Below are 25,547 nucleotides of genomic sequence, written 5' to 3' on the forward strand. Positions count from 1 at the left end.
TTTGGATGAACTTTGATCATCAACCAAATTTTCAAGACACGATGATCAAATATGTCTCTTTCAATATGCGTTTAGAATTAATAAAGAACGAAGCAAGGGTTATGGTTAAAAGTTTCTATAGAGTTCACAATGAAGAAACAAATAAAACGCAACTTAACCCTCTCTTTGTTTGTATTGTTGTTATAAACAAAACCATTTAACCCAAATTTCATGTGACAACTAAAGGAGACGAGAAACCATAGGCTGTACATATAAATTATACAATAATCAAGCCAACAACCTAAACCCTCATTCTTCAAAAACGAAAAAACTAGTGAGAGAAAGAAAACAAACCACCTTTGTAGATTACACGATTGATACTCAACTCACCCAACCAGATTTATGTATATAGCCTTTACAGATTTTTATGTTAACCTGGTCGTTTAGTGTGTTTGTTCTTCGACTTGGTTACCTCCAGGCTGCGCTTTCCATTCACCTATTTGTTGAGACCAAACATTGCATTAAAGGTTGTCTTTAACCTTTAACAACACATATACTTTGGGTTCATGAGTTTTTTCTGCCTAAGTTGGTTTACTATATCAGTTCAAGAGCTTATTATTGTTGGCAGGGATGGTTCTATATTGGCCGGTTCAAATACACCCTGCATTTTATTTTATGGCCTGCCAGGCTCTGTGATACAACAAGACTTGTGACGGGTTTGACCAGCCCTAAACAAATAAGGGTATTTTTTCTGAATTGAGCGATAGAGAAATACCTTAGCATCTCTGTTTTTGGAAGTTGAGTTAGAGTTATGCAAATTCTGCTCTTGTGGGGAACACTCTTCGCAGTAGAAATTATCTAGCTTTTTAGCTTCCTCTATTGTTGTTCCTATACAAGAAGGATGAAACCTGAGCCAATGTTAGTTTGCTGTAACATCAAAGGCAACTGACAAAGACATTTGAAACAATAACCTTTTTACAAAAAAGTAAAAAGACTAGGCTTAACACTTAACAGTTCCAACTTCCAAGATCAAATATCAATATTTGTTTCAGTGTGACAAACTAAGAAGCTGCAGAAAAACCCAAATCTTAGCAGCAACTCTATCAGTAACTTGTAATCTTACAAGGTTCCTAACTTAGACATTAGGATGCTAATCACAGTTATTACAAACGTTCAGACTAGAGTATCAGCTTATGTTCCCATTCGTTGGCGAATTCCACAGTATCAGATAAGACAAAACATGAACATGAGTAAGGACGAGCATCACCCAAGTAAAAGCGTGACAAAAGCATTCATCTCACACTTGAGTCAAGAAGATTAAAAAAGAGTTTCAAACAAGTGAACACTTACCACTCAGAACACTCCTCGCATTGCACCATCAAGTCATCAGGGTTATACGGCATCTCACACTTGCAGAACCTGCAAACAGCAAAAAATCAATTTAGATTGCATTAGAAAGCATATGTGACTCAATTGATTACTTCTCCTTGCAAAAACCCTTAAACATACCATTGAAAGCACACTAAAGTCACATACAATAAAACTTCAAAAAAGCTAAATTCAACCAATCACTTCAATAAGCTATCAGTTGATCATTCAATCTTCTCTGCGCGAACAGAGAGTCTAAGGAACACATACACGGCGACTCTGTCAGGATCAAACGCGCCGGTGGCGGAATTATACTCGAAACGACAGAAGAAGTCGTCGTTTCCAACGGAGTCGAGTTTGGTGTAGCTACTGAAACTGTGGACCTTACACTTTCCTTCGATGGTATCGGCGCTTTGAAAGTCGAAGTGGTCAGAGAGGAAAACCTCCTTGGCTCCATGAAACTGTCTCCTCCCTCCGATAGATTCCTCAGGGCGATAATACCACCTCACACGAACTTTCGCGTGCGATCCACGCGCGTCCGTCTCGATCGCCTCTACCCTCGCTACGTACGACGGCTTCCCAGGCTCCGACGACCGCATCAACACAGCATCTCCATCTTTAACCACAAAACAACATCGGATCATTCACTTCGGAAATCAAATTAGGGGTGAAGAAGTCAGACGTACCTTGAATCGTCTTGTTGATGTGTTTGAGCTTATAAGACTTTAGTTGCTTCCTTGGAGCTTTTTGCTTGGGCATCTGAAAGGTAAGTGAAGGGCGAGGAAGAAAGACGCTCAAGGTTTTTTTTTTTCTCGAGAAAGTGAGGGAAAATATTTTGCGATCAGTCTTCTCAATGACAAAATACCGTCAGGAAAAAATCAAATGTCTCGCGGACTATGGTGAGAACAAGTCATGTGGGATCTCAGGAGCGTACGATTTGGTGAAGAATGGCGGGATCGTGAATATAGAGGAAAGCTAGGGACAAAATGGGTAGAGAGAATGTCAGTTAGTCAATTGACCACGTCAGCTTTTAAGAGGACGCGCGTGTGAGATACGCGCGTCTAGCCCGCTCCCTTTTGTCGTGAATCATGTAAAATTAGCCACGTAAGCAATTACTCATTATGACTTGTCCTGACTTTGTCTTTGTATGTTGCATGTTTTAAGAGAAAAAGAAATGTGAAGGAAAATATTTTAAGAAAGAATTTATATCCTTTTTCTTTCATTGTTCATTGCCTTAATTTTCTAATATTCAATTCTATTTTTATCCACTTATTTATTCATTTCTATGCGTACGTATGATTACATTCAAAAGGATTTCCAACATTCTGTCCCAAACAAAATATACGCAAATTGGAACAAACACATCCAAATCTACATAATTTGCGCAAGAAGAAAAGATAACCACAAAAAAAAAACAGTAAGGAAAATCAAAATTGGATATGAATGACGCCCCCACACACTGAAATTTGTGTTTTCAGTATTGGGTTTAGAATAAAACCAAAGGGGCTACTAAATAAATTGAGAAAATGTAATCTTCTTTTTTCCTAAGCAACACAAGGTGAGGAGCAGTGGGTGCTACTAGAGACTCTTCGACAAGGGTAGTTTGAAAAATTCACATTGCTGTTAATAGCAGCAGAAAATGAAGATGAAGATGATTGCTTGTTCTTCTTCTTCCTCTTCTTGTAAGCCTCATCATCATCGTCATCATCAAAAGTTTGGGTTGGTTTCTTGAGATCTTCGAGGCATTTTACATCTGAGATACAAATGAATGATCTTGCCTTCCCTGAATAGTACCTTGATAATCCTCTCCTATTTCACAAAATCCAAAATTAGATAGTCATCCGGAGTTCCATAATTTAGAATAAGAATCATAATCAATGAAATCTTTTTTCAGGATTTTACTTTTTGGGAAGGTTGTTTCTTAGCTCTCCCATGTCAAATGCCAACCCACTTATGTTTTCCATAATTATAGATATAAACGAGGTAACAAAAACAAAAACAAAACAAAAAATTGGTTTTCTTTGGCTTTTGTGGGAAAAATTAAGCTATCCATTTCTATATATACACATAAGAAGAGAAAAGGAAAGAGAAAAAGAGAACTCATTTGCTTAATTGAAGGGAATGGTTTCTATTTCTGGGTTTATGTTTTATTTTACTTTCATGGTTCTCTTATTTTTTGCAGAATCTGTGACTGACCCTAATCTTTTCTCACCTATACTTCCTCTCCTACAAACACTTGTGAAGAGTTTGATATCCAAACATTTACGATTGTGTAAGTATACATATACATAATATTGCAAGGTTTCTACAATGATTCGATGGAAAAATTAATGGCTTTCCCTGATTAGAACCAAATTAACCCATCTAAAGAAGGAAATGGTTTCTATGATTATTATTTATTAACTAACAGAGGTCTATGACCAAACACTAAAATTCCATTCAATGAATCAAAGCTTGAACCCAATATTTAACAACACACAAACCATTGAGTTCCTTTTCTTAATATAATTCAGGTTCAAATGTGACAGCTTTAACTAGAGTTTACACTAGACAACAGAGTATGAGAATAGGTTACCCTTTTTTTCCAAGAACTTTGGGAGAACGAACACATTGTTCCCCAGTTAATGTTTAGGTACCTTCTCAGAGAAGAGATTCATTTGCACAAAAGATGATCTAATTTCTACTCTGAAACAGACCTTTTCTGTTCTACTCGATGCTCAGAGTTCAGACTGTAAAACCAACTTCTTAGAATACAAAAAGAGAACTTTTTGTATTCTTGTGTGTACAAATGATGTAAATTTCATAGGAAGATTCACACACTTATGTTTCAATGTGAATTTGTATTTGTAACCTGATATTAACAACTACAATAAAGGAGGATAAGTAAATGCATCACAGCATTTAGTAGTACACATACATACATATACATATCCACCCACAAAATTACACTTCATACAAAAAATATATAAATTTGATAAAATACACCAAAATATAGATATATCACACGTCTCCCCGATCACCACCAAAAAAACATAAAAAGAAACAAATATATCACCTTAAAAAGTCAAATGTTTCTATTGCAATTACTGCTTATAACGACAAATTCGTTTTGGTGCATTCTTTTTGTCTTTTTTTTTTTAAAAATTAATTATCTGTTAGTTTGTTTTTATCTTCCGTTAAGGTTAGCAAACTGAGTAAACATGGCTGTTCCAGAGTGTTCGTCCACGGCCTGACCCTCGGCTGTGCCATTGTTCTCTTCCACCTTAGAAGAAACGGGAACAGTAGCCGCTGCATTGGTGGTGGCTGAGGGAGCGATCGGAGATGGAGCAGACACCGGCACCGAGCCAGGTGTCCCTACACCAGGCTTAGCGTTCTCAGTCTCTTCGGCTTTTCCCTGGGTGAATGCCTCTTGAAGCTGAAGAGCATACTCCAAGTTCCATAGAACATCTCCCATTGTTGGCCTATCAACACCATAGTCTTCCAAACACTTCTCTGCAGCTTCAGCAAACTTCTTCATCGATTCAGGATTAATCGTTCCAGCCAAATGAGGATCAATGATCTTTTCGAGAAGTCCTTTTCGTTTCCATTGCATTGCCCATTCAGCTAGGTTAACCTGCTCTCTTGGTAGCTGAGGATTGATTGCTGGTCTTGCGCACAGAGCTTCTAGAAGAACAACACCAAAGGAATAAACATCGGATTTGTCGGTAAGTTGCTGTCTTCTAAAGTATTCCGGGTCTAAGTATCCGAAACTTCCTTTTACAGCCGTGCTGACATGGTTTTGTCCAAAAGCAACATCTTTAGAAAGACCAAAGTCAGCGACTTTAGCAACTAAAGCGTCATCGAGAAGAATGTTGGTGGATTTGACATCACGGTGGATAATCCCCTGAGCTGTTCCTGTGTGTAAGTAGTGAAGCCCACGTGCAGATCCAATACATATCTCAAGTCGTTGTTTCCAGGTTAGAGGAGCAAGGTTCTTTCCATACAAGTGGTCCCTGAATGGACCATTGGACATGAACTCATAGACTAAGATCATCTCAGAGTTCTCATCACAGTAACCAATCAAGGAGACCAAGTGTCTGTGTCTGAGCTTAGAAAGCATCTGGATCTCTGTCTGAAACTCAGTGATTCCTTGTTCAGACTGTGGATTACCTCTTTTGACAGCGACTTTGGTTCCATCGTCGAGGGTTCCAATGTAGACGTTACCGAATCCTCCAACACCGATAATCTGGGATGCTTCAAAGTTCTTTGTGGCTTCTTGAAGCTCTGAAAGGGAGAAATAGCGGCCGAGACCAAGTGTTGAGTTGTAGAAGTTGGATTTCTGAGAACCACCTTTGCTCGTCATGAAAGTGCTATCACCAGCATGTATTGGTAGCAACCAAGAGGAGAAACTGTTTCTCTTCTGCCAATCTTGTGGCCTCTTCTTCCACCTGTAAACCATGGCTCCCAGACCAATGAAAGCTCCAAACATCATCACAAACCCCGCGGTTGCAACCATACCATGCTTCCCCATGCCAGTGGTTCTACCATCAACTCCAAACTCTCCATCAAGGCTGTTCACGGAATTGCTCATCTTCAGAACCTCAACACCGTTCAAGATCGCGTTTTTGGTCCCTGTATCTTCTCCCATGGGACCAATCTGGACTTGGAGCTCAGGGCCCATAAGTGTTGCGTTCACAACAATGTCTTTGTAGTAAGGAGCTGCTAGATTCCCAGCGACAGTGGACAAATCCAGCCCAGAAATGGCAGTTTTCCCGTTAATGTACACATTAAAGTAGAGGTCATTGAGAGACTTGCTAACGATATCACAGAAATGAAGCCGGATAAGGTAGTTAAACGATGGGTTGGAGGGGAAATTCCAGGAGACGTTAAAATTAGGGTCTATGGTGAGAGAATTAGCCATTTCCACAGCTGTTGCATAGACCGTCTGTGGAGCAATCAAAGGTGTAACTTCCGGTGGGTACTTGATTGCTGAAGGGGTTGTTTTGACGTCCTTTGCCAAGTTCTCATCTTTCAAGAATTCCTTATCCGGTATCCAGGTTCTTCCTAATGTATCATTCTGAGGCATGATCAAGGGACCACCGACATTGACTCTATAAACAGACTGGTAAGCGTAATCAGACAGACCCGAGAACCCATTGACAGGGAAAAGGGCAGTGCCAGAATCAGAGATCAGTTCGTCTGGAGCTGACACGACTTCGATAGCGTTGATGAACGCTGCAGAGCTTTTCATAGGTCTGAACCTGAGGGCGAATTGAGCATCTGTCATGTTGACGAGATACTCCTTCTGAACAACAGCTTGACTATCATTGTTATTGTTACTTATTTTGAAGTTATGAAGCAGCACATATTTCTCCGTTAAAACGGAAAAGGTTGCTTGTTGAAGATCGAACTTGTCATTAGGGAAGGCCAAGAAATGAAGGCGAACCCAATGCCAACCAGGTCGAGTCAAATGGAATTTGTAGGTGGCTTCCTCACGGAAGATCCTTGCAGTTAGGTAGATAGGAGAAGCGACCTTGTCTGAAGGCGGGGCCGAGACCTGAATGTCTTCCTTGGCTTCTATGTATTGGATTGTTTCTTGGTCACTCTTAAAGACTCTTCCATCAGGGGTTTTTGATGACGATTTGCTTCCACAATCAATGAGAATATCATCTGCCGGTTTAAAACCAGTAGCAGGTCCCACAGCAGCGGCAGCTACCGCAGATGCAGAAGGGCCTGAGAGGAAGAGGAGAATAGCCAGAAGGAGAGCCATGGAAGGCATTGAAGAAAAATAAATGACGAGAACCGTGAATATGTTTGGTTTCTTTCTTATCTCCATCCCTCCTGGGTGGGAAGGAGAGAGAGAAGAGAGGGGGATGAGGAGGAACAAAGATAAGAAGGAATGAGGGAGTTTGTTGGATAGCTTGTGGTTGAAGAAAAGAGGGAGAAAAAAGGTCATGAAAGAGAGAAAAGGTGAGCTGTTATATGTGTGGCCAGTTTTTGGAGTATGCTGTAATTTGGTGGAGGATATGAGCATTGATGATATTCAATGGTCTATTTTTAGCAAATTGCTAATTCTGTTATCTTGACAATTTTAACACAAAGCCAAAAATAAAATAACTCTGGTTCCTATTTCAAGAAAAATAAAAAACAAGCTCTAACCAGAATCATAACCTAACTACATCAGTTTTTTTATCAAACAACTGAACAAGCAAATATGAACGAAGTGATCATAATTATCTGTCTTAAAGAAAGAAAGTATGAAGAAACAATAAATAGGCAAGAACATACCAGTGAAAGCTTTTCACTGCCACTCAAGTGACTCCAAAGTCTGCTGATGGATGTCTAAATCTCCTGCTGCAACTACATTAAAGCCTGTGACAAATGAAAAAGTAGATAAAGATGTTTAATAAATAGTTCGACATTCAGGGGGATAGTGATCTTTTGTTTTGATGAGTTTGTGAGAAATGAAAAAGGAGATAAAAATGAAACAAAAGGTTTTTTCTTTTTTTTTTTAATAATAAACATACTTGTCGCAACTGCACTGGATGAAGCCTCCCACAGAAATGGGTTACCAGTCCAATCGGTTATGGTACCTCCAGCGCCTTCTATTACAGGCACCAGAGCAAGGAAATCATATGGCTGACGAAGAATAACATTGACTTCAATTAGTATAATTTGAAAGGACAGTACCAGTTTAAGATTGGTACATGAGGCATTTACTTTTGACAGGAAATTATAGTGGTGCCATTCTGAAAAAGAAGTTTTACCTTTAGACCGGATTCAATGACAAGATCGACAAATCCAGAAGCCAGGAGAGCGTAAGCATAACAATCACAGCCGTATAATGGCACTTTCACCTGTTACAATAAAAATTAACAAGCCAGAATGGAGTCAATAGTGACCAACATTGCAATGAAAATAACAGAAAAGAAGGGATTTAAAGGAAGCCATACGAAAATCAACTGGATAAGAAGCTCAATTGAGATACTAATTATTGTGAGATGCGTTATTCTTCTAATTCTCATAAGGAGGTTTCATCTAGTTTCATTTCCTTGTACTATGCTCCAACCGATAAACAATTCCAATTTAGCTAAATCCCATGTAAGAATATATATTAGAAAAATAGATAAGAACCTTGTCTTTAACTCGAGCATATGCCTTTTCTGCCTCTCCACTGAAAAGATGTGGACTAGTGGTGTATCTGGGCAGTCAAAATGTGAGAAGAGAAAAGAGTGAGATCTTAAGTATGATGATGATCATGACAGTGGTATTTGCCTTCTTGAAACACGAAACTATATAGGCATCACATGTCATTCTAGGCTATTTCCTTCAAAAGATGACCACAAAAGTATCGCTATTAAGGCTCAGTGGACGCAAACTTACAAATATGCTTGTGATAAATTTGGGCAAGATCGCGTTGAGATATCCTCCCCATTTAATTTAGTTTTTCTTCCATTTATTCCTATCCATCTCTCTTTTAGAATAGGCTGATCAATCAGTCCTAGAATCTGAAAGTGAAGACAAGGTCAGTTAGAAAGCTTAAAATGCAATTCTTCAGAATCAGAAAAGTAGTTAAAACACATTTAATAAGAATTCCCGATCTGACATTAGAATGTGCTTATAATGCATAACACCACAAACATGGGAAGCTTGCAAACAACAAGAGAGTCTGATGTCTTACTGGTTTACCTTTGTAGAGCAGAGCTATCAGCGTACCAAACACGGGTTTCCCTGAGACAAAGCAATTGATAGCACAATCAAATCCTCAAACTCTTGATAAGAAAACAAAATACTAAATATTAGAACAAAGAGTCCACCTGTAATAAAGCTCTTTGTCCCATCGATTGGATCCAAAACCCAAACATAGTCTGCAGATTCTTCTTTGCATCTCCAACCCTTCTCCTCACCAAATCTACAGTTTCAGCTTTTAATAAGTGAATAAAGATGAACACATGGACTACTAGATGCTGTGGAGAAACAGAGCAGTTTTCATATATAATCATCTACTGAAGCTCAAGGTTAAAGAGCAATCAATGTGTCTTTATCCTGGAGTACAAAAGTCACAACTAAATTCCCTTGTGATCTAGCAGAGCAGAGTTCAAGCACGATCACCTCTTTATATCTCATATAAAAGAAGAACAATAGTCAAATTTTGAAGAAGCAATATTCAAGGAAATACACTCACATAGCATGAGAAGGAAGATTCTGGAATATAATAGAAACCATCGCCTCTTCAGCCATTTGATCAGCGATTGTAACAGGACCTACAAATTATCCAAATCAGAAGTCTATTTACCAAACCAATGATCGTTGCCTAACAATCAAACTTCAATTTCACTCTGTATCTTCGCGGGACCAGAAATTCCCCTAACACTCGGTGCTCAATCACCAGTGACTCCCCTATTTGAGCAGAGCTCCATTGTATACTATCAATTTACCCTAAACAAAACTAGAGAACCGATCGAGACTTACTCATATCATCTTTATCAACAATGTCGAATTTCTTCCGGAAATACTTTCTGATAACCTCGCCGGAAGCGTCAGCTAATGCATTACCTACAGCGGCGAATCGATCCAGCTCAGTATCGCTCAGTTTCGAAGGAGACTCTTCGCTTACGTTAGGCCGTTTAGAGTTCGAAGCCATTGTCAGTGAGATCCGACGGCGGGAGACGGGAACAGCGATTGCAGAAGAAGATAGAAAGGAGAATCGGCTGTTTCTATAAGAAGAAGAGAGACGAAGAGAGGAAATTTCAGACCGCAACACCGGAGACGGTGGCGGAATCAGATCGAAGGACTTAGAGAAGAAGTGCGACTGAGCTAACATTTTGCTACGAGTGGGAAGTTGACGGAACAGCCAGACTCATCAACGACGGAAAAGGTTTGAATAAAGATATGACGATTATGCAATTTCATCCGTTGGATCGACTTTCCTTCTCCCAAACTCGGTTCGGTTCGGTTCGATATTGGACTAACGGAACCATATAAGGTAATCAACGTTGAAATGCCAACAACACTTTAACACAATTACACATTTTGTTTAACAAGAATTACAATAACAACAACAACAAAAAAAAACAATAATTCGAAGATGATTTAAGCCCATGATTGTGATTACAAGTAATCATGACCATCCGTATGGTAACTTTCACATTAAATTACGGTGGCCAGAAAGTTTCTCCTTGATCTTCTTAAAGAAACCTTTCTTCTCGTGGGGCTCTTGAATCGATCCTGATCCTGATCCTGTTCCTGTTCCTGTTCCTGTTACGGTTGCAGCTGATGGGTTGTTGACGCCTAGCTTCGATTTAGTTTCTTCCGTAGTTTTACTCCTTGCTCCTTCACCATCCTCCCAGTCCTCCTCCGGCTACATATTTATACGCATCGGATGATCAATATGATACTTACCATGCATAGGGATCTTGATGATAATATTAAAAAACAAATACACACGCATACATAAATAAATTAAAGATCCATTTAAAAAATGAAATGGATATATAAATTTACATGCTAGTAAAACTTAATTATGGTGCTATTAGAATTTTAATAGTATTATGGTGACTTGGTGAGATATTAATCTTACCAAGTTGGTGCCGAACCAGCGGAGATCATGGTCTTGAAGAGGGTCGTGGGACACGGAGATTGGTTGTGCGTGGTGAGGAGTATTGGTGGTGGTGACAGGGGCAGTGATTGGGTGTGGACCGGTGTAGCTGCTCTCCTTAAGGTGAGGAACGGTGGTTGCCACACCTTTAAGGTGCATGGCGTTACCAAACTCATCCATGAGCTGAGCCGGCTTCCCGTGTTCGTCTGTGAGATAGATCGGGTTTCCTCGTTCGTCTTTCAGATCCGCCATTGTTAGAAGTTTCTCAAGTCTCAATCAAACGTTTGCTAGCGAGTACATTATGCGTTTGCGTGAACATTATATGTACTATACATTCATCATTCATGTGCATGGTCATGACACGTGCCGCAGTAACGAATCAAGATGCGTGGGGTATTGCCACTAAGCACATATGTGTGATCTTTAACGAACGAACCTACTGATACGATTGCTTGAAAACGATAGTTCTGATGTGTATATATATATGACCCATAACTCACAAGTTTCGATATTTGCTTAATATTGTTAGTAGAGAAATGATGGTGTCATTCACCTATAATATTTAAAAAGCTTATCGATCGGTCTATATATTACAATCACAAGTAATAGAGGGAGAAACAAAACAATATTTACATATAAGAAGTTTGATTGAGAGGTCAAACAGGTAGATATAATACAAACTATACCCAATCGGCTGCCTTCAGAGTCAGATCTATGCACAGCCAGAACAAATCAATAGATTAATGATCCACTGTTGTTTTTATCCCCAACCTTGTAATCTAAATTTGTAACTTTACATGTGTGAAAATTTAGTATTCATTAAAACAAAAAAAACATGATAAGACAAATTTTGTTGAGCTTTATGAGGAAAGTGTGTAACAACAAATAGCCTGCTTTTAATTGAATGGTACCGTGTCCCGGTGTGTGTGTGTGTGTCGACTTCTATGCTTCAGACAGCAGTCAAAGAACAGAGCACGGCGAATCTGAAACAACAACCACAAAGTCTTACTTGTGATTCACTGATTTGACTTTCAACTATATAAATATATAGCAAGAAAAAGAGAGGGAGGCTTACAAGTTCATATTTTGCTGGATTTGGTCCAGAAGAAGCCTTTCTTTTTCACTGGAAGATTCTCTTTAGGGGATTTATAATTACTTCTGGACCCGAAAGAGAAGTGTCGAGCCAAGAAAGGCTTTGCAGAATAGCTTTTAGCACTCGAACTCGAGAGCAGTTTAGGGCTCTTGCTTGCTGTTGCTGCTGCTGTCCTGTGGCTGTGATCAAACATTACAAAATCATCGCAATCAAAGTCACTGTCCAAAACTCGGTTTCTGAGTCGTTTGTTGTGTCGTGCTTTCAAATCCATCTCTACTTTCAATGCTTTCTCCGACAGCTTCGCCGTTTTCTTCTCACCCATTGTACAGATTGGGCATGAAGGGTCGAATTTATCGATTTCCGGCGTCATCTGCTCTAAACACTCCCCATGATAGACATGCCCACAAGCTAGAATTGCAGACACAGAGAGCTCGTTGGTCATGAAGATCTTTTGGCTGCTCCACAAGGATTTCTCTGACAAGGGTCTAGAGCAAGCACCGCAAGTTTGCTGCTGATGCTTGGACATTCGGTTGCCATGATGGTCTATCTTGTCACGTTGAAGCCCAAAGCAATCATTATCATAAGACAAAGGCTCGTTGCTCCGAGAAGATGACATCATTTCAGAAAAGGCTTGCAGTGACCAACCTTCAGATGGTCCAGACTGAGAAGAATCATATCTCAAAGGAGTTCCCTGCCTCTCTTCAGTTGCTGAGCTTCTACTTAGTGAGTTCGGACCATAGATTTGACCATCTGAGACTTGCTTTGATAGACGAGGGCGATGTGTCAGTTTAAGTGTCGATGAACTTGCAGGGTGCAAGTAGCTTTGGGACGAAAGTGGTGATGTAGGGAAAGATGATGGTTGTGAAGCCAGTGAAAGAGACAATTGTGCAGGAGATGGATATGATGGTGCTGCAGACTCTCTTGAAATATTTTCTTTCTGTACGATACATAAGAATGGAGACGTTAGGCATCAACAATATGAGAGAACTCAGCTACTGGTGAGTGGTGAAACACACTTTACCTGTTCAAAGACTGTATTCATGGAAGAATTTCTTGGAAAAGATAGATCTGCCACAATAGATTTTGATTAAGACAGGTGCAGAAGCAAGCCAAGAATCAAAAGACAAATCTTATCATTAAACATAGCCACGTCTTTTTGCTAATCATGACTCCAGAGGGACATTTAACAGGTTCTGTGAAAAAAAAAAATCTAAAGTCCCAAGTGAGTAACACCAAGTAACATGTGCTTCCCTCGAGTTTACAAGTTCCACTAAAAAGATGAGCCAGTGAGGAATACGAATTTTAATGTAACCATTTCCTAACAAGCTGAAATTATATACCTGAGGCAGGGGATTTCTGCAATGCCTGTGTCCGAAAACTGTCCAAAGGGGAACCTTCAGATGATACAAAAGCAGATTCAAATTTGATCTCAGAGCCATCGTTCCGACTAATCCCATCAGATAACCAACTGAGAGAGGTTTCTTCACCAGCTACACGTCCTCTATTATCCCAACGGAAACTCCAAGTCGGAGAATGCCTGACATTGCTCCTCTGCAAATTCTCACCAGCTGATAAATTAGGCACCACCATCTTGTCTCGAGCAGCAACACAACATGCATTCCCCATAACTCGCAAGTCGCAACTACTAAGCACTACGCAAAGACAGTGCTTATAATTCTCAGGAGAAAGAGACCTCAGTGCTCAGTAGAATTCACAGCACAACAATCCCTTTCTAGCTACAAACTTAACAGGCAAAATAACAAAACACAAAATCAATTTCAGAAACGAAGATTCAGGAATTCAATCAGCATCATCAACAGCTGAGAAACCAGAAATCCAATAAAACAATCAAATCATCACAGAGTTAGGTAATCCCCCAATAAAAGTCTAAGGTTGCAACACTTACAAGCACATTTAGTAGAGAGACACATGTTACTACTAGTCATGGATCAAATAACGAAGCAACAGTTGGAAGAAAAATCTGGATAAGGAAATAATCATATCGATCTATCTACTGATCACTGGAACTGCCATGACTCTCTTCTTCAGTAAGACAATCCGAAATAAAAGAAATCAGGAATATCAAAGAAGTAGTAATTGAAGTAAAAATTAGCATCAAAGAGATCCGAAATTAAGGCCGGAAAATCTGCAAGACATGTTGAGATGACCCAAAATAGATACGAAAACCCTAAAATCAAATCATAAAATTCCGAAAGAGACAAAGGATAACAGAAATCAAAATAGATGCTAAGAGAGCCACGAACATCGAACCTGCTCCCAGAAGTCTCAAAACGTCGCCGGAGAAGAGGAAGATGACGGTTTCACGGAGAGAGAGCGATGGGTCTGTTAGAGTGAGAAAGGGAGAAAAAGGAAACGAGCACTGCGAGGCTTTTGCTTTGCTTTGTTCCTTCTCGTTAGAGAGAGAGAGAGAGGGCGAAGAGAGGGAAAGACACGAATACAAGTCTTTTCTGACGGTTTACTTCACGCCGTCAGGAACCGGTAGGTGTGTGTGTGCCAAATAATCAAATCAAATCAAACCAAACCAAACCGACTTGAATATGGTTTATTTCGATATTTTTCATCAAATTACGAAAGGTGAAATAGTCAAATACATAAGAACTTGTCAAATTCATAAGGTAATTTTAAAAGAAAGTCAGAGAAATTACAACCCGTTTTGCCATGATCGAACCAAGATAAGCCGGTTTAGTTGTGACGCCGTTAAGAGTTAGCGGAATTATAGTGCCTTACGGTGAGTAGAGCCACGTCACGTTAAAAGACAAAAAGGGAGGGAGAACGAATAATTAACCGGCAACTTTCCGTCGTGACGTCGTTAGATGGGGCCTTTTAGAAAATAAAAAATTAGATTCCAATTTAAAAACATCACAATACTATAGGGACCAATTTATAAAAATCCCCCCGTCCCTGTCTATTATTTATCTTACCGGATACGCGACCTGGAGTTTTGTGAAGCCAACACGGAAGAAAAGAGATCCAACGAAGAAAGGGAATACAAAGACGAAACCATCACTTCCGATTATTATTTAAAGTTAATTAAAAATACGAAAAAAATAATATAATCGTTACAATACATTCAAGAATTCTCACAAAACCACACTGTTCTGTTTCGAACCGATAGATTCGAACCTTGGTTTTTCTTGATTTAAGTTGCCGGCTTCGAGGAATCTCCGGTGTGAGGTTTCACGGTGGCTTCTTCTTCTTCATGACGCAAGCTGTTTTCTCTAGAATACGCTTTCTTAGAACCCTGTAAAATGTTTAGCAGAGTTTCAGTCTGTTATGTTAGAGAACCAAGACTTTTGTTTTTGTTATATGACTCACCTGAAAAATGTTTCCGAGCTTCCTCAATCCTCTAGCTCTAGCTCGAAGAATATCCTTTGAAACACTTGGATCTTTAAGCACCTAAGAACAAACAAAAACATGAAAAATCTTATCTACAACAGTGGATGTAATAGTATAGGATCATCAATTTCCGACCAAAATCATGGTGTATCTTACCGCTTGGCAGACACGAGATAAGGTTGATTCGATGTCAACAACATTGATTTGCCAAAGGGATTGAAGCATTGCATCTTTTTTAGCTTCAAGGGCTTGCTGAATATTATCTTCTTTGTTCTCTCCATGATTCAGCTTGCTCACTTCATCCTGCAACTGAAGCAACGAGACCGCACCTACAGAAAAAAGAAGAGGTTTTCGGTTGATCCGCTTTAGGAAATCAAAAGCAGTCCCCAAATTCAACTTAAACATTGTTTTTAGCGTTTACCCGAAGCAGCCATCACTTGAGATTTTACTTGGTGGCCTTTGTCACGAACCCATTCGGCTAAAAACGGTACTTTCATGTAACGTTTATCCTTTCCGAGTTCTTTAGCAGCTTTTCTAGTGTAAATGTATCCAACGGTGTGAAGCATTGCCTCACCAAAACCTGACAGTAACGGATGATTACAAACAAACATCAGTTTATTCGGTTTCTCAGGTTACCAAAGTTTGTGCCTTTCATTTACTTGAGGAGAAAAAAAGCAAACTTAATACAGTAACTGAGAAAGGATTGAATACCAGCTGTAGAAAGCCGTTTTGCCTCTGCGGTGGCCCAGTTCACAAATTCATCAGTTTGTCCTTCCACGAATGGTTCGAGTTTGATTTTCAGTGTAGCGACGAGCTTGTCTACTCTATCGTTTTGCATCGCCTGCAAAAAGTTCCAAAGAAAACATACAGATATGTAAACAACAAGGCATAAGAAAACAGTTAACAGAGAGGGAAAACAACCTACTTTGATCTTTTCCCGAAGCATCTGTTTTCTAATCTCAGGCTCATAAGATTCTAATTCAGCATCGATTGAGGCTATTGAAGCAAGTGCAAGTTGCCCAACGTACTCCTCAAAGAGCTCGCTACCAAAGAGCATACCAAACACAGCTGCAGGATCAACCATTGCATCCCTGGAAGAAAATGAAAGTGAAATTCACATACTAAAGCAATTAAGCAATTATGTTTGCTTATATGGTTGGATTCTCAGTAATGCATCTATTGTGTTGTCTAGTTTGAGAAATCTCAGTCCTAGTTGAATGTAGAATGAATCATGAGGAATGGAAATAGTGTGAAAACTTACTGTTGAACCCCTTGTTTTCCAAATTTGTCATAAGCTGTTCGCTTCTCCGGATCGCTAAGAACTTGGTAAGCTTCACCTAGTATCTTCATTCACACATAACAATTTACAGGTTCAAGCGATCCAGAATATTATTCAATCAAACACTCGTTGAAAACCCTTGTGAAGTAGAGGTGATTCTATATTTTGCTCAAAAAAAAGGTGAAGTACAAAAATGACCTGAAAGTTTTTAGCAGCTTGAGGATCACCATGGTTCTTGTCTGGATGAACTTGCCATGCCTGCAAAAAAACTTTCAGGTCATATTGTTCCGTTTGATTGAATTATTGTTTAAGAAGTTTATTTTTTCTATTTCTTCAAAGCTAGAGCTACATTAAGTTACATCAAAGCTAGAGCTACATTAAGTTTACATCAAAGCTAGAGCTACATTGAGTTTGTTTTGTTCAGCTGAGAATCTGTAGCCTCTGCTGCTCTACTAGTTTTGTGGTGTTCCATCCGTGGTCTTTGGCTTGCACTAGACATAGAGATACATTTTAGAGAGTCTCTCCTTCACCATAGCTCAACTCTAAAACTGATGTTAGAAGGATACAAAAAGACACAAATTGTTAGACCCCTCGAGCTCCCTTATAAAAACCATAAATACATGAAACAAAGACCCTTGAGGAAATAATGCGAAACAAACGAAATCAGAGGAGATAAAAGGGAAATTGGAAAATTTTGGAGGAATTAGGAATTGAAAATCAAATTAGAACACACTAACTAATTTTGCATATGGAAAGAAAAAAAAATCTAAAATTCATAATCTGGAAGCTATAGATTAATACAGAGACGAAGACTTGCTGCTGTTCGTAAAGCACAGAAACTGTAAAGAAGATTTCAGATTTGGTGAGTTTATATTTTTTAAGATCATCAGAAATTGTATTACATTCATTGGAAGAGAAATTCCTGAGTTGGCCACCGGGTATATTTGGGTTTTTTTAATTCCAAATCCCTTTTTATAAATTCATATAAGAGCAGCATAATCTCATTTAGCCCATCAGGCCCACGATGTATAAAGCATTAAAGAGGTTGTGATGTGAGGTGAGAGAGAATCGAACCCTAGTCTAGTGCGAAGTCAAAACATAATAATTGACCACTAGCCTGCACGATCTTCTTATTAAATCCTGTATTTTTATTTCCCTTTATCAATGCGATAATAGAACACGCAGATCTTTCCCGGCCATTCTTCTCCTCCGAGTAGCTAAACCCTAGCGACGGCAACAATGGTGTAGATTCATTCAACGGTTCGTTTCGTTGTTTATCGGGTATTTCTTCTAGTTTCCAATTCTCCGAATCGCCGTTGATTTTTCCACTCAATGGTGCTTGAATTGTCTCTGGAATGATGTTCAATTTGTTCTAATTTCAAAGCTTTGCTGATGCTTCGACTGAATGATTGATTACAATATTGTCCTTGTTTTTTTTTTTTTTGCGTTTCTGTGAATTTATGAGTTTTCGTACATATATCTTGAGATCTTGTTTTTGGCTTAGTATTGCTCACTTAGATAGAGACTAATGGTTTGACAAGAGCTTTTGTGTCTTGTTTTGAAGGTGACACTTTGGTGAGAGGGAGAGTATTTGTGAAACAAGTCAATGGATTTAGATTTTGATGATCAACCCTCGGATCATGCTGCACCAGCAGGTAATTGGGGTTTTCTTTTGTCCACTTTCATTAGTTTCATGACTTTTTTTTTTTTTTTTGGAATTGGTTGATGTGGCTGATTCATATCAATTTGGATATAATAGTTAGGGCTGGTGCAAGGTTTAAACCAAAAGGTAGACCACAACCCAAGAAGAAGCAAGTGTCTCTTTCAACATCCCAGACAACAATCTCTACCGATGCTGCCAAGGAAAAACTCTCAACACAAAACGAAGATACGGTTTCCCTAGACGGATCGTCGGCGATTCCCAGCAGTTTTGTTTCTTCCCTCAACCAACTTGTTTATTATGTGTTGTTCTGAATCTGAAGTTGGCAGTGTTTTAAGATGTGGATTCTTTTTATTTGCAGATGCTTTACCCTCTGAGACTAATATGCCGGATAGTGAAACTATTATCAAATCTACTACTGGAACATTATCAGAAGAGGTAAAATTGCATTGTGTCTACCTTTTGAATTGCTTTTAGCGTGTGTCACAGGTCTTTGAAAAACGTTTTTGTTTCTTACAGAATGTAGATGTATTCCCAAGAGGGGTTCATTGGTCTACGAGACCATCTATTCTGCGTGCTTGTAATAACGTGGATTTGGTGGGAAAAAGCTGTGGTGATGGCATAGAGGCGGCGTCTTCATTTCCTGATGATCCTAGAACGCAAGATTCTACAATATTTGGAGATTATGTGACTCCTGAAACCAGGGTATTGTGAATTCTATCTCTAACACTGATCACTTGTTTTACTGCAAATTTAGAACTGATTAGTAAGTCTTGATATTGTTACAGGAAGACGAAGGTCGTGTGGACATGGAAACTCTTGATATTGTACAGGAGGAAGGCACCACCAGTTCATATGGTAATTTTAAACTCTTGAATGTTGATATTTCATATGATTTAGTTCTGTTAAAGGTATATAATTATAAACCTGTTTCTGTGTAGTGCAACATACTGGAAAGTTGCAACCAAAACCTAGAATCCTCGATACTGTGGTTGAAGAACCTGAGCCTCATTACTCCGCTGGTGATACTGGTTATTTTCCAATGGGTACGAACGAGTCTGACTTTATGGTCAATGTGGAATCAAGAAACGGTTTCAGTAGTTATGGAGATACTCAAGAAGAAGAACTTAATATTCCTGAAGCCCCCAGAGACATGGTAAGATTGGCAAGTTCGGTTGCTTTTTTAAGGGCACCGTTTTAAGTTAGCAAATTTGTTAATTGGTTCCGCTTGTAATTTTTTTAATCAGGTCCATGAGATGGAGGCGCGAAATGCTTCTGGCGGATGGGAACACGAAGAACAGGGTGTATCGCCTTGTACAAACAATACAGTTACAGGAGAAGAAGAAAATTGTTTGGGTAAAACAGTAGAAGAACAGTCTGGAAGAGAGAGCAAAACTAGAAAATCGAAGAGAGCTACTTCTCGAAAGCGGAAAAAGACTAGTGAAGAACCAAATAAGTCTAGCGAAAAAACAGAGCAGAAGAAGTTCAAGCATTCGAGTCGTCGACAAAAAAGAACACGTAACTAACTAACTAAATAACTGATATTGTCATCTAGATTATGATAAACTATTTTCTGCATATTGATTCATGTTTATTCCCTGTCCTAGTGGAGAAGGAATTGCTTGAAACCCCGGATGATGAAATCAGATTTCTGCCTCTTAGAGATATGCTTCGCCTTGTCGAATATAAAGAATGGATGGAGGTAAGAACACTAATCATCTGAGCTCTACAGGTTCTTTGGAAATTTAGCGTATCGATGAAGCTGGATCCTAACTGTTCCTTGATGTCAATACCTTGTTAATTATTATACAGAAAAAGGAAGCAAAGGGAGCTGGTGTGCAACCTAGCCAAGAAAGGTCTTATTTTCATTCAAAAAAAAAATTGAAAGTGCGAGATGATAAAAAGCAGATTGTTTTAAGTTTGTTTTTTCTCGTCTTATGGGAGTGTGTTGTTATGTGCAGTAATATGAATGCATCAGAGAGCCAGTATCATTCTCAAGGTTTTGACGACGAAGATGAATTTGGTGAATTTGGTATAGAGTCGAGCGAAAATCAAGAAAATAATGTAGTTAAACCGGATTCACCGGTTAACTATCAAACCTACATGAACAAGACTTCAAGAACTAGATGGTCAAAACAAGATACAGAACTCTTCTATGAGGTAAACTTGACAGCCCTGATTCTCAAAAGACGGGTTTTACTGTTTAGGATCATTGTCACATATCTACTTAAGATCGAAATGAAACTCTAGGAGACAAAAACTCACCTTTGTTCGTAAGTATTTATAGAGCGGATTGCCTCTTTTTTATTTTCGTAGGGAATTCAAGAGTTTGGGAGCAATCTATCGATGATACAACAGCTGTTCCCTAATAGAACGCGTGAACAGATGAAGCTCAAATTCAAATTGGAGGAACGCCGAAATCCATTGAAGCTTAATGATGCATTATCAAGTCGCTCAAAACGTGAGAGAAATCCGTTTTCTCTCTCTCTCTCTCTTTCTCTCTGAATATATAATTTTCTTGGATGGGCTATAGAAACCTGAAAGTTTTGTTGTTTTTGCAGATTTTACTCATTTCAAGAACGTGATTAAGAAGCTTCAACAAGAAGCCGCGGCTGCAAAAGAAGCTGAAGAAGAAGAAGCTGGAACAGAGGCAGAGACACCTGATGTTCCCGAGAATGTAAAATCCACAGCTTTTTGTTTGCGGCTGCGCCATAATCTGTTAATTTTGTTAAGAAGTTAACGAAACAGTAAAACGCTGTCGTTTAACTGGAAACACTAAATGTTGTCGTTTTGGTATGTGTAGGAGGAGCCGGAGAAGTCTGAGGAGACGGAGCGAGCCAGTGATGGAGTAGCAGCTGGAGTTAAAGAATCGGACGGTGGGGATATTGAGAATGGCGTGAGATCGGACGGTGGAGATGAATGTGAAGATGATGAAGATGATTTTTGGAGTTCTTATAAGAGTGACATGTAAACTATATAAACAAATTAGTCTTTTCGTCGTGATTGAATACATTAATCTTTTGATTGAGAGGAAGAATATACATTATTCACGTTTAATTATGTTGAATAGAATTTTGTAGAAACTAGAAACAATTATTCAAATGTAAGTACTAAACAAGGGAATATATTTTGGTATAAACAATTAAAAAAGAGAATAAATAATAAATCCGACAACAAATGGCCAATGACTGTTGACTCATCGTTTACTGCTCCGTTTTGTCGGCGAAATTCTCATCGATCTTCTTTAATTCTTTTTTTAACTTTTTCTCTGTGCTTCTGTGATTCTGACGTTACACATAGCCAACCTATACTGATCGTAGATCCGTTAAATTTTAACCTACGATCATTAACGACCGTCAGATCTTCGTCGGCTGGTGACAAAAAGCGAATCTCTTGTAGTAGTATTACTTTTCACTTAATACTTTTATTAATTTATAGTAGTTACGTCCCAATCTCATGCATATTTATTATTTTCAGGCCATTTATTAGATGTTATTACAGAAGTTACCTCGATTTCTACATTAAATGCACAACCACGATTCTTTCGGCCAAATCTCTTCTTGTTGACTTGTTGTTGTTGGTGATTCAAATTGATATACTTTGATAGTACTAATCATAGTACTACTTATCTGCAAAGGCATGCAAAATAAAAAAAATTCTGGGTTTCTAAGTAACAAACAAACAATTTTGCAATCTTTACGAACGATAAAATAAGACCAAAACTGAGATCAGGAAAAATAATAATTGAGTAAAATACGAAAATAAAAACAATTTTGGTAAAATTTTCTTAATGCTAAAGAATTAAAGTTTAGCCAAATTTTAAGTAAGAGATCTGAAGGAAAATAGTGTGGGGTTCACAATAGGAAAAGAGTGTAAATAATAGGGCTATCATTAAATAAGGAGTAAATAAAATTTAGATATTTTTAATTTTGTTGGCAAAATTAAGATACAAAAATACAGAGGAAATAAATATAAGAAAAAAAAAAAAAGAAAGAGTCCATAGTTCGCTCCGAATTCTACTCCACTTTTACCTCTGAAATTTTGTTTCCTGTTTTTTTTTGTTTGCGAAATTTCAGGAGTATTTCTGGTTAATGTGAGAAAGAAAGTAGATTCGCAAGAAACCAAAAAAAAAGTGAGCGATTCGTGTTGGATTGATGTAGTGGATGAGCCATTTTCTTTCTCCAATATTATTTGATTTGAGCGCGAGAGTTTTGCTTCATTCGGAATCTTAAGATGTCAGGTCATGTTGATCGATTCGCAATACCATGTAAGTTTTATCAGATCTGTTTTTTTTAATCTCAGGATCCGTCGATTTCTTTCAATGCGATTTCTCTGGGATTGCTTTGCTAGGGTTTATTCGAGTAATGAGAAGCCAAACTCTTTGCAATTTCGTTTTTTTCCCTAGTGGGTTCTTAGGGTTTTGCTATTTAGAAGCTCAATTTTGAGAAGTTAGGTCTTTATTTCAGCTGTTTGTTAGATGATTTTGTTCAGTGATCGGTGAATAGATAGTTAAAAAGTGTTCTTTTTTATAGGTTTTGAGGGAATCTTGAGCAGTGATGAGAAAAAGGAAAGAAAGTCTGATTTTGAGAACTCAGAAGATGAGAGGAGAACAAGAATCGGTTCTTTGAAGAAGAAAGCAATCAATGCATCTACCAAGTTCAAGCATTCTCTCAAGAAAAAGAGAAGAAAAAGTGATGTCCGGGTGAGTTCTGTGTCCATTGAGGATGTTCGTGATGTCGAGGAGCTTCAAGCGGTTGATGAGTTTAGACAAGCATTGGTAATGGAAGAGTTGCTTCCCCATAAACACGATGACTATCACATGATGCTGAGGTTCTTGAAGGCTAGGAAATTCGACATTGAGAAAGCTAAGCACATGTGGGCAGATATGATCCAGTGGAGGAAGGAATTTGGTACCGACACTATTCTTCAGGATTTTCAGTTTGAAGAGATTGATGAAGTTCTGAAATATTACCCGCACGGTTATCACAGTGTTGATAAAGAAGGCAGGCCTGTGTATATTGAAAGGTTAGGGAAAGTTGATCCTAACAAACTGATGCAAGTTACTACCCTTGATCGATATATAAGATATCATGTTAAGGAGTTCGAGAGGAGTTTTATGATCAAGTTTCCTGCCTGCACAATTGCTGCAAAGAAGTATATTGATTCGAGCACCACTATTTTGGACGTCCAAGGAGTGGGACTGAAGAACTTCACAAAGTCTGCTCGTGAGCTTATTACACGGTTGCAGAAGATTGATGGAGACAATTACCCTGAGACCCTCCACCAAATGTTTATCATCAATGCAGGGCCAGGATTCCGTCTGCTTTGGAGCACTGTGAAAAGCTTTCTAGACCCCAAAACAACTTCTAAGATTCATGTATGTTAATACATGTTTTTGCTTTTTTAGTGTACCTCTAGTTAATGGCTTCCCTTAATTAAACTGCTCCTGGGATTCCATCATTAACTTTTTCATTTTGTAATGTAGGTACTCGGATACAAGTATCAGACTAAATTGCTTGAGGTTATTGATTCCAGGTATGTAGCTTGAACTCCTAATCCTTTTTCCCCTCTAGAATTACTCGATTCTTCTGTGTTTTGCTTACATCAGTTATGTATCTTTCATTTGTTTCAGCGAGTTGCCTGAATTCTTGGGAGGTGCATGTACTTGCGCAGATCAGGGTGGTTGTATGCTTTCTGATAAAGGGCCTTGGAAAAATCCAGAGATTGTTAAGGTTACTTATTTGTCCTTTATTGATCTCTTTACACTCCCAAGCTTTCATATTATCAGTTTATGTGATTTCAAAAATTGAAACAAATGGTTTACTGTTGTTGCAGATGGTACTTCATGGGGGAGCTCACCGTGCGAAGCAGGTGGTGAAAGTTCTTAACAGCGAGGGGAAAGTCATTGCTTATGCTAAGCCGTCTTATCCATGGATAAAAGGAAGTGACACATCAACTGCAGAATCAGGTTCTGAAGCTGAAGATATCGTTGTGTCTCCAAAAGCAGTAAAGAGTTATTCCCATCTCCGCTTGACCCCAGTTCGTGAAGAGGTGTAATATATGTTCACACTTCGTTTTTTATAGAATACAGGATTCGTGGTTCTAAATCGTCCTAGTGATTATTTTGCAGGCAAAGGTAGGCTCTGGTGAAACGAGTTTTACCGGTAGTTTTGCAGGTTATGATGAGTATGTTCCAATGGTTGACAAAGCTGTTGACGCCACCTGGAAGGTTAAATCCACCGCCATCAACAGGGCTCCTTCTAAAGGTAATTTTTTTAATGCTTAAGTGAAAGAAAGGTTTCACTTATGACATCAAACACTGGGACATTTTTTGGATCTTTGGTCTCTTATATCTTTTCGCAGGAGCTCATATGCCTCCAAATGTCCCAAAGGATCATGAAAGCTTCAGTGCTCGTGCCCTAGTAATTTTCATGGCTTTTGTGATGGCGATTCTCACATTCTTCCGCACAGTATCATACCGTGTTGTGACCAAGCAGCTTCCACTGCCTACAAGCCAACCGCAAATTGAAGGAAGCGCTGCTACAGAGGAAGCTGATCTCCTCAATTCAGTGCTGAAGAAATTAACCGAACTTGAGGAGAAAATTGGAGCGCTCCAGTCAAAGCCATCTGAGATGCCTTATGAGAAAGAGGAACTGCTTAATGCAGCTGTCTGCCGTGTAGACGCCCTTGAAGCCGAGCTCATAGCCACTAAGAAGGTAACTTAATACCATGTTCAACAACTAAAATCCACTAAAATTAGAACCTGAAATATCTAAAATGTGTTTCTTATTTGGAGCAGGCTCTTTACGAAGCTCTGATGAGACAAGAAGAATTACTCGCTTACATTGACCGTCAAGAGGCAGCTCAGGACCAGGTCGGTTTTTTCTTTTAAACCCGAGAATTCAAATTTGTCTTCTTGAATCTTATTCATTTAAATTCTTTCAAATGCAATTATTGATAAACATCAATATTGTTTTTGTTTCCAGAAGAAGAAGAAGAGGAAGCAAATGTTCTGTTTCTAGAAGAAGAAGGAGAAGAAGAAGAAGAAGAAGAAGAAGAAGAAAGGAGGCATCTCTGCTTTCTCGCTCTCCCTTCGTAGGTTTCAATTGAAACAGAACAACTCTCATCTCATTTTATGTGAAAAGCTAATCAGTTATTTCTCTTTTATGATGATGATTAGTTTATGATGATGATGATGACGAATCGGTCTTTTTAAGTTTATAATTAACAAAAC

At 38.7% G+C, this 25,547-nt stretch overlaps 8 protein-coding genes across 12 annotated transcripts; 2 read left to right on the forward strand and 6 right to left on the reverse strand.

Annotated features, from left to right (window-relative positions):
- Window positions 1–85: 85 nt before the first annotated feature.
- On the reverse strand, window positions 86–2,225 carry LOC9304956 (chromatin remodeling protein SHL). 2 transcript variants are annotated; one of them, XR_002330273.1, is made up of 5 exons: window positions 2,034–2,225; window positions 1,618–1,963; window positions 1,330–1,398; window positions 755–867; window positions 86–475 (listed from the first exon to the last, which is right to left on the reverse strand). XR_002330273.1 is itself a non-coding variant. In XM_021017008.1 (5 exons), exons 1-5 carry the CDS (start codon window positions 2,104–2,106, stop codon window positions 410–412), a joined length of 687 nt encoding a protein of 228 aa, XP_020872667.1. In that variant the 5' UTR covers window positions 2,107–2,214; the 3' UTR covers window positions 86–409. The 2 variants fall into 2 exon arrangements, 1 of the variants encoding a protein (XP_020872667.1); XM_021017008.1 differs by having other exon boundaries at window positions 755–887; window positions 2,034–2,214.
- A 380-nt stretch (window positions 2,226–2,605) lies between these two features.
- Window positions 2,606–7,605, reverse strand: LOC9304957 (probable receptor-like protein kinase At4g39110). Its single transcript, XM_002868839.2, has 2 exons — window positions 3,250–7,605; window positions 2,606–3,156 (listed from the first exon to the last, which is right to left on the reverse strand). The coding sequence occupies exon 1, from the start codon at window positions 7,358–7,360 to the stop codon at window positions 4,514–4,516; it is 2,847 nt and encodes a 948-aa protein (XP_002868885.2). The 5' UTR covers window positions 7,361–7,605; the 3' UTR covers window positions 2,606–3,156; window positions 3,250–4,513.
- LOC9304959 (bifunctional phosphatase IMPL2, chloroplastic) lies at window positions 2,624–10,234 on the reverse strand. The gene is made up of 10 exons (XM_002868841.2): window positions 9,799–10,234; window positions 9,512–9,590; window positions 9,144–9,238; window positions 9,008–9,057; window positions 8,710–8,834; window positions 8,461–8,527; window positions 8,094–8,183; window positions 7,854–7,965; window positions 7,615–7,698; window positions 2,624–3,156 (listed from the first exon to the last, which is right to left on the reverse strand). The coding sequence occupies exons 1-9, from the start codon at window positions 10,148–10,150 to the stop codon at window positions 7,628–7,630; spliced, it is 1,041 nt and encodes a 346-aa protein (XP_002868887.1). The 5' UTR covers window positions 10,151–10,234; the 3' UTR covers window positions 2,624–3,156; window positions 7,615–7,627.
- Window positions 10,235–10,310: 76 nt separating this feature from the next.
- LOC9304960 (late embryogenesis abundant protein) lies at window positions 10,311–11,296 on the reverse strand. Its single transcript, XM_002868842.2, has 2 exons — window positions 10,907–11,296; window positions 10,311–10,687 (listed from the first exon to the last, which is right to left on the reverse strand). The coding sequence occupies exons 1-2, from the start codon at window positions 11,174–11,176 to the stop codon at window positions 10,472–10,474; spliced, it is 486 nt and encodes a 161-aa protein (XP_002868888.1). The 5' UTR covers window positions 11,177–11,296; the 3' UTR covers window positions 10,311–10,471.
- Window positions 11,297–11,552: 256 nt separating this feature from the next.
- LOC9304961 lies at window positions 11,553–14,523 on the reverse strand. Of its 3 annotated transcripts, none has more exons than XM_021019013.1 (5): window positions 14,289–14,523; window positions 13,358–13,753; window positions 13,039–13,085; window positions 12,000–12,954; window positions 11,553–11,907 (listed from the first exon to the last, which is right to left on the reverse strand). In XM_021019013.1, exons 2-4 carry the CDS (start codon window positions 13,641–13,643, stop codon window positions 12,004–12,006), a joined length of 1,284 nt encoding a protein of 427 aa, XP_020874672.1. In that variant the 5' UTR covers window positions 13,644–13,753; window positions 14,289–14,523; the 3' UTR covers window positions 11,553–11,907; window positions 12,000–12,003. The 3 variants fall into 3 exon arrangements, with proteins under 3 accessions (XP_020874672.1, XP_020874670.1, XP_020874671.1); XM_021019011.1 differs by having other exon boundaries at window positions 13,358–13,760; window positions 14,289–14,487; XM_021019012.1 differs by having other exon boundaries at window positions 13,358–13,760; window positions 14,282–14,487.
- Window positions 14,524–15,025: 502 nt separating this feature from the next.
- Window positions 15,026–17,061, reverse strand: LOC9304962 (chaperone protein dnaJ 10; the record flags this gene model as incomplete). The annotated part of the gene is made up of 9 exons (XM_021018755.1): window positions 15,026–15,279; window positions 15,354–15,434; window positions 15,531–15,703; window positions 15,796–15,954; window positions 16,086–16,215; window positions 16,300–16,465; window positions 16,636–16,718; window positions 16,852–16,911; window positions 17,041–17,061. Coding segments are annotated over 9 exons (975 nt in total), but the record flags the coding sequence as incomplete, so codon positions are not given.
- A 1-nt stretch (window position 17,062) lies between these two features.
- LOC9304963 (transcription factor TFIIIB component B'' homolog) lies at window positions 17,063–21,373 on the forward strand. 2 transcript variants are annotated; one of them, XM_002866785.2, is made up of 14 exons: window positions 17,063–17,934; window positions 18,218–18,308; window positions 18,413–18,580; window positions 18,675–18,751; window positions 18,833–19,018; window positions 19,102–19,171; window positions 19,255–19,469; window positions 19,561–19,831; window positions 19,921–20,015; window positions 20,126–20,169; window positions 20,275–20,473; window positions 20,630–20,774; window positions 20,875–20,990; window positions 21,117–21,373. In XM_002866785.2, exons 2-14 carry the CDS (start codon window positions 18,260–18,262, stop codon window positions 21,282–21,284), a joined length of 1,803 nt encoding a protein of 600 aa, XP_002866831.1. In that variant the 5' UTR covers window positions 17,063–17,934; window positions 18,218–18,259; the 3' UTR covers window positions 21,285–21,373. The 2 variants fall into 2 exon arrangements, with proteins under 2 accessions (XP_002866831.1, XP_020874413.1); XM_021018754.1 differs by having other exon boundaries at window positions 17,063–17,913.
- An 892-nt stretch (window positions 21,374–22,265) lies between these two features.
- LOC9302905 (phosphatidylinositol/phosphatidylcholine transfer protein SFH6) lies at window positions 22,266–25,516 on the forward strand. Its single transcript, XM_002866786.2, has 9 exons — window positions 22,266–22,580; window positions 22,846–23,690; window positions 23,799–23,848; window positions 23,946–24,045; window positions 24,149–24,364; window positions 24,444–24,579; window positions 24,677–25,029; window positions 25,113–25,187; window positions 25,300–25,516. Exons 1-9 carry the CDS (start codon window positions 22,547–22,549, stop codon window positions 25,333–25,335), a joined length of 1,845 nt encoding a protein of 614 aa, XP_002866832.1. The 5' UTR covers window positions 22,266–22,546; the 3' UTR covers window positions 25,336–25,516.
- Window positions 25,517–25,547: the final 31 nt, after the last annotated feature.

The sequence above is a fragment of the Arabidopsis lyrata genome (assembly GCF_000004255.2).
Source record: "Arabidopsis lyrata subsp. lyrata unplaced genomic scaffold ARALYscaffold_7, whole genome shotgun sequence".
In the NCBI taxonomy this organism is placed as follows: Eukaryota; Viridiplantae; Streptophyta; class Magnoliopsida; order Brassicales; family Brassicaceae; genus Arabidopsis; species Arabidopsis lyrata.

Excerpts from the sequence above, each read along its gene's own strand:
- LOC9304959 (XM_002868841.2), bottom strand. The coding sequence starts at position 10,150 with ATGTTAGCTCAGTCGCACTTCTTCTCTAAGTCCTTCGATCTGATTCCG. Across the intron at positions 9,058-9,143 it reads GACAAAGAGCTTTATTACAG|GGAAACCCGTGTTTGGTACG; the intron begins GTGGACTCTTTG and ends GCTTTGTCTCAG. Across the intron at positions 8,184-8,460 it reads ATGCTCGAGTTAAAGACAAG|GTGAAAGTGCCATTATACGG; the intron begins GTTCTTATCTAT and ends TTATTGTAACAG.
- LOC9304961 (XM_021019013.1), bottom strand. The coding sequence starts at position 13,643 with ATGGGGAATGCATGTTGTGTTGCTGCTCGAGACAAGATGGTGGTGCCT. Across the intron at positions 13,086-13,357 it reads GCAGAAATCCCCTGCCTCAG|ATCTATCTTTTCCAAGAAAT; the intron begins GTATATAATTTC and ends CTATTGTGGCAG. Across the intron at positions 12,955-13,038 it reads TGAATACAGTCTTTGAACAG|AAAGAAAATATTTCAAGAGA; the intron begins GTAAAGTGTGTT and ends TGTATCGTACAG.
- LOC9304963 (XM_002866785.2), top strand. The coding sequence starts at position 18,260 with ATGGATTTAGATTTTGATGATCAACCCTCGGATCATGCTGCACCAGCA. Across the intron at positions 19,172-19,254 it reads AGGCACCACCAGTTCATATG|TGCAACATACTGGAAAGTTG; the intron begins GTAATTTTAAAC and ends GTTTCTGTGTAG. Across the intron at positions 20,775-20,874 it reads ATTATCAAGTCGCTCAAAAC|ATTTTACTCATTTCAAGAAC; the intron begins GTGAGAGAAATC and ends TTGTTTTTGCAG.
- LOC9302905 (XM_002866786.2), top strand. The coding sequence starts at position 22,547 with ATGTCAGGTCATGTTGATCGATTCGCAATACCAT. Across the intron at positions 24,046-24,148 it reads AAAATCCAGAGATTGTTAAG|ATGGTACTTCATGGGGGAGC; the intron begins GTTACTTATTTG and ends CTGTTGTTGCAG. Across the intron at positions 24,365-24,443 it reads TGACCCCAGTTCGTGAAGAG|GCAAAGGTAGGCTCTGGTGA; the intron begins GTGTAATATATG and ends ATTATTTTGCAG.
- LOC9304960 (XM_002868842.2), bottom strand. The coding sequence starts at position 11,176 with ATGGCGGATCTGAAAGACGAACGAGGAAACCCGATCTATCTCACAGAC. Across the intron at positions 10,688-10,906 it reads GCTGGTTCGGCACCAACTTG|CCGGAGGAGGACTGGGAGGA; the intron begins GTAAGATTAATA and ends ATAAATATGTAG.
- LOC9304956 (XM_021017008.1), bottom strand. The coding sequence starts at position 2,106 with ATGCCCAAGCAAAAAGCTCCAAGGAAGCAACTAAAGTCTTATAAGCTC. Across the intron at positions 888-1,329 it reads TGCGAGGAGTGTTCTGAGTG|GTTTCATCCTTCTTGTATAG; the intron begins GTAAGTGTTCAC and ends ACATTGGCTCAG. Across the intron at positions 476-754 it reads CCAAAAACAGAGATGCTAAG|GTGAATGGAAAGCGCAGCCT; the intron begins GTATTTCTCTAT and ends CTCAACAAATAG.
- LOC9304957 (XM_002868839.2), bottom strand. The coding sequence starts at position 7,360 with ATGCTCATATCCTCCACCAAATTACAGCATACTCCAAAAACTGGCCAC.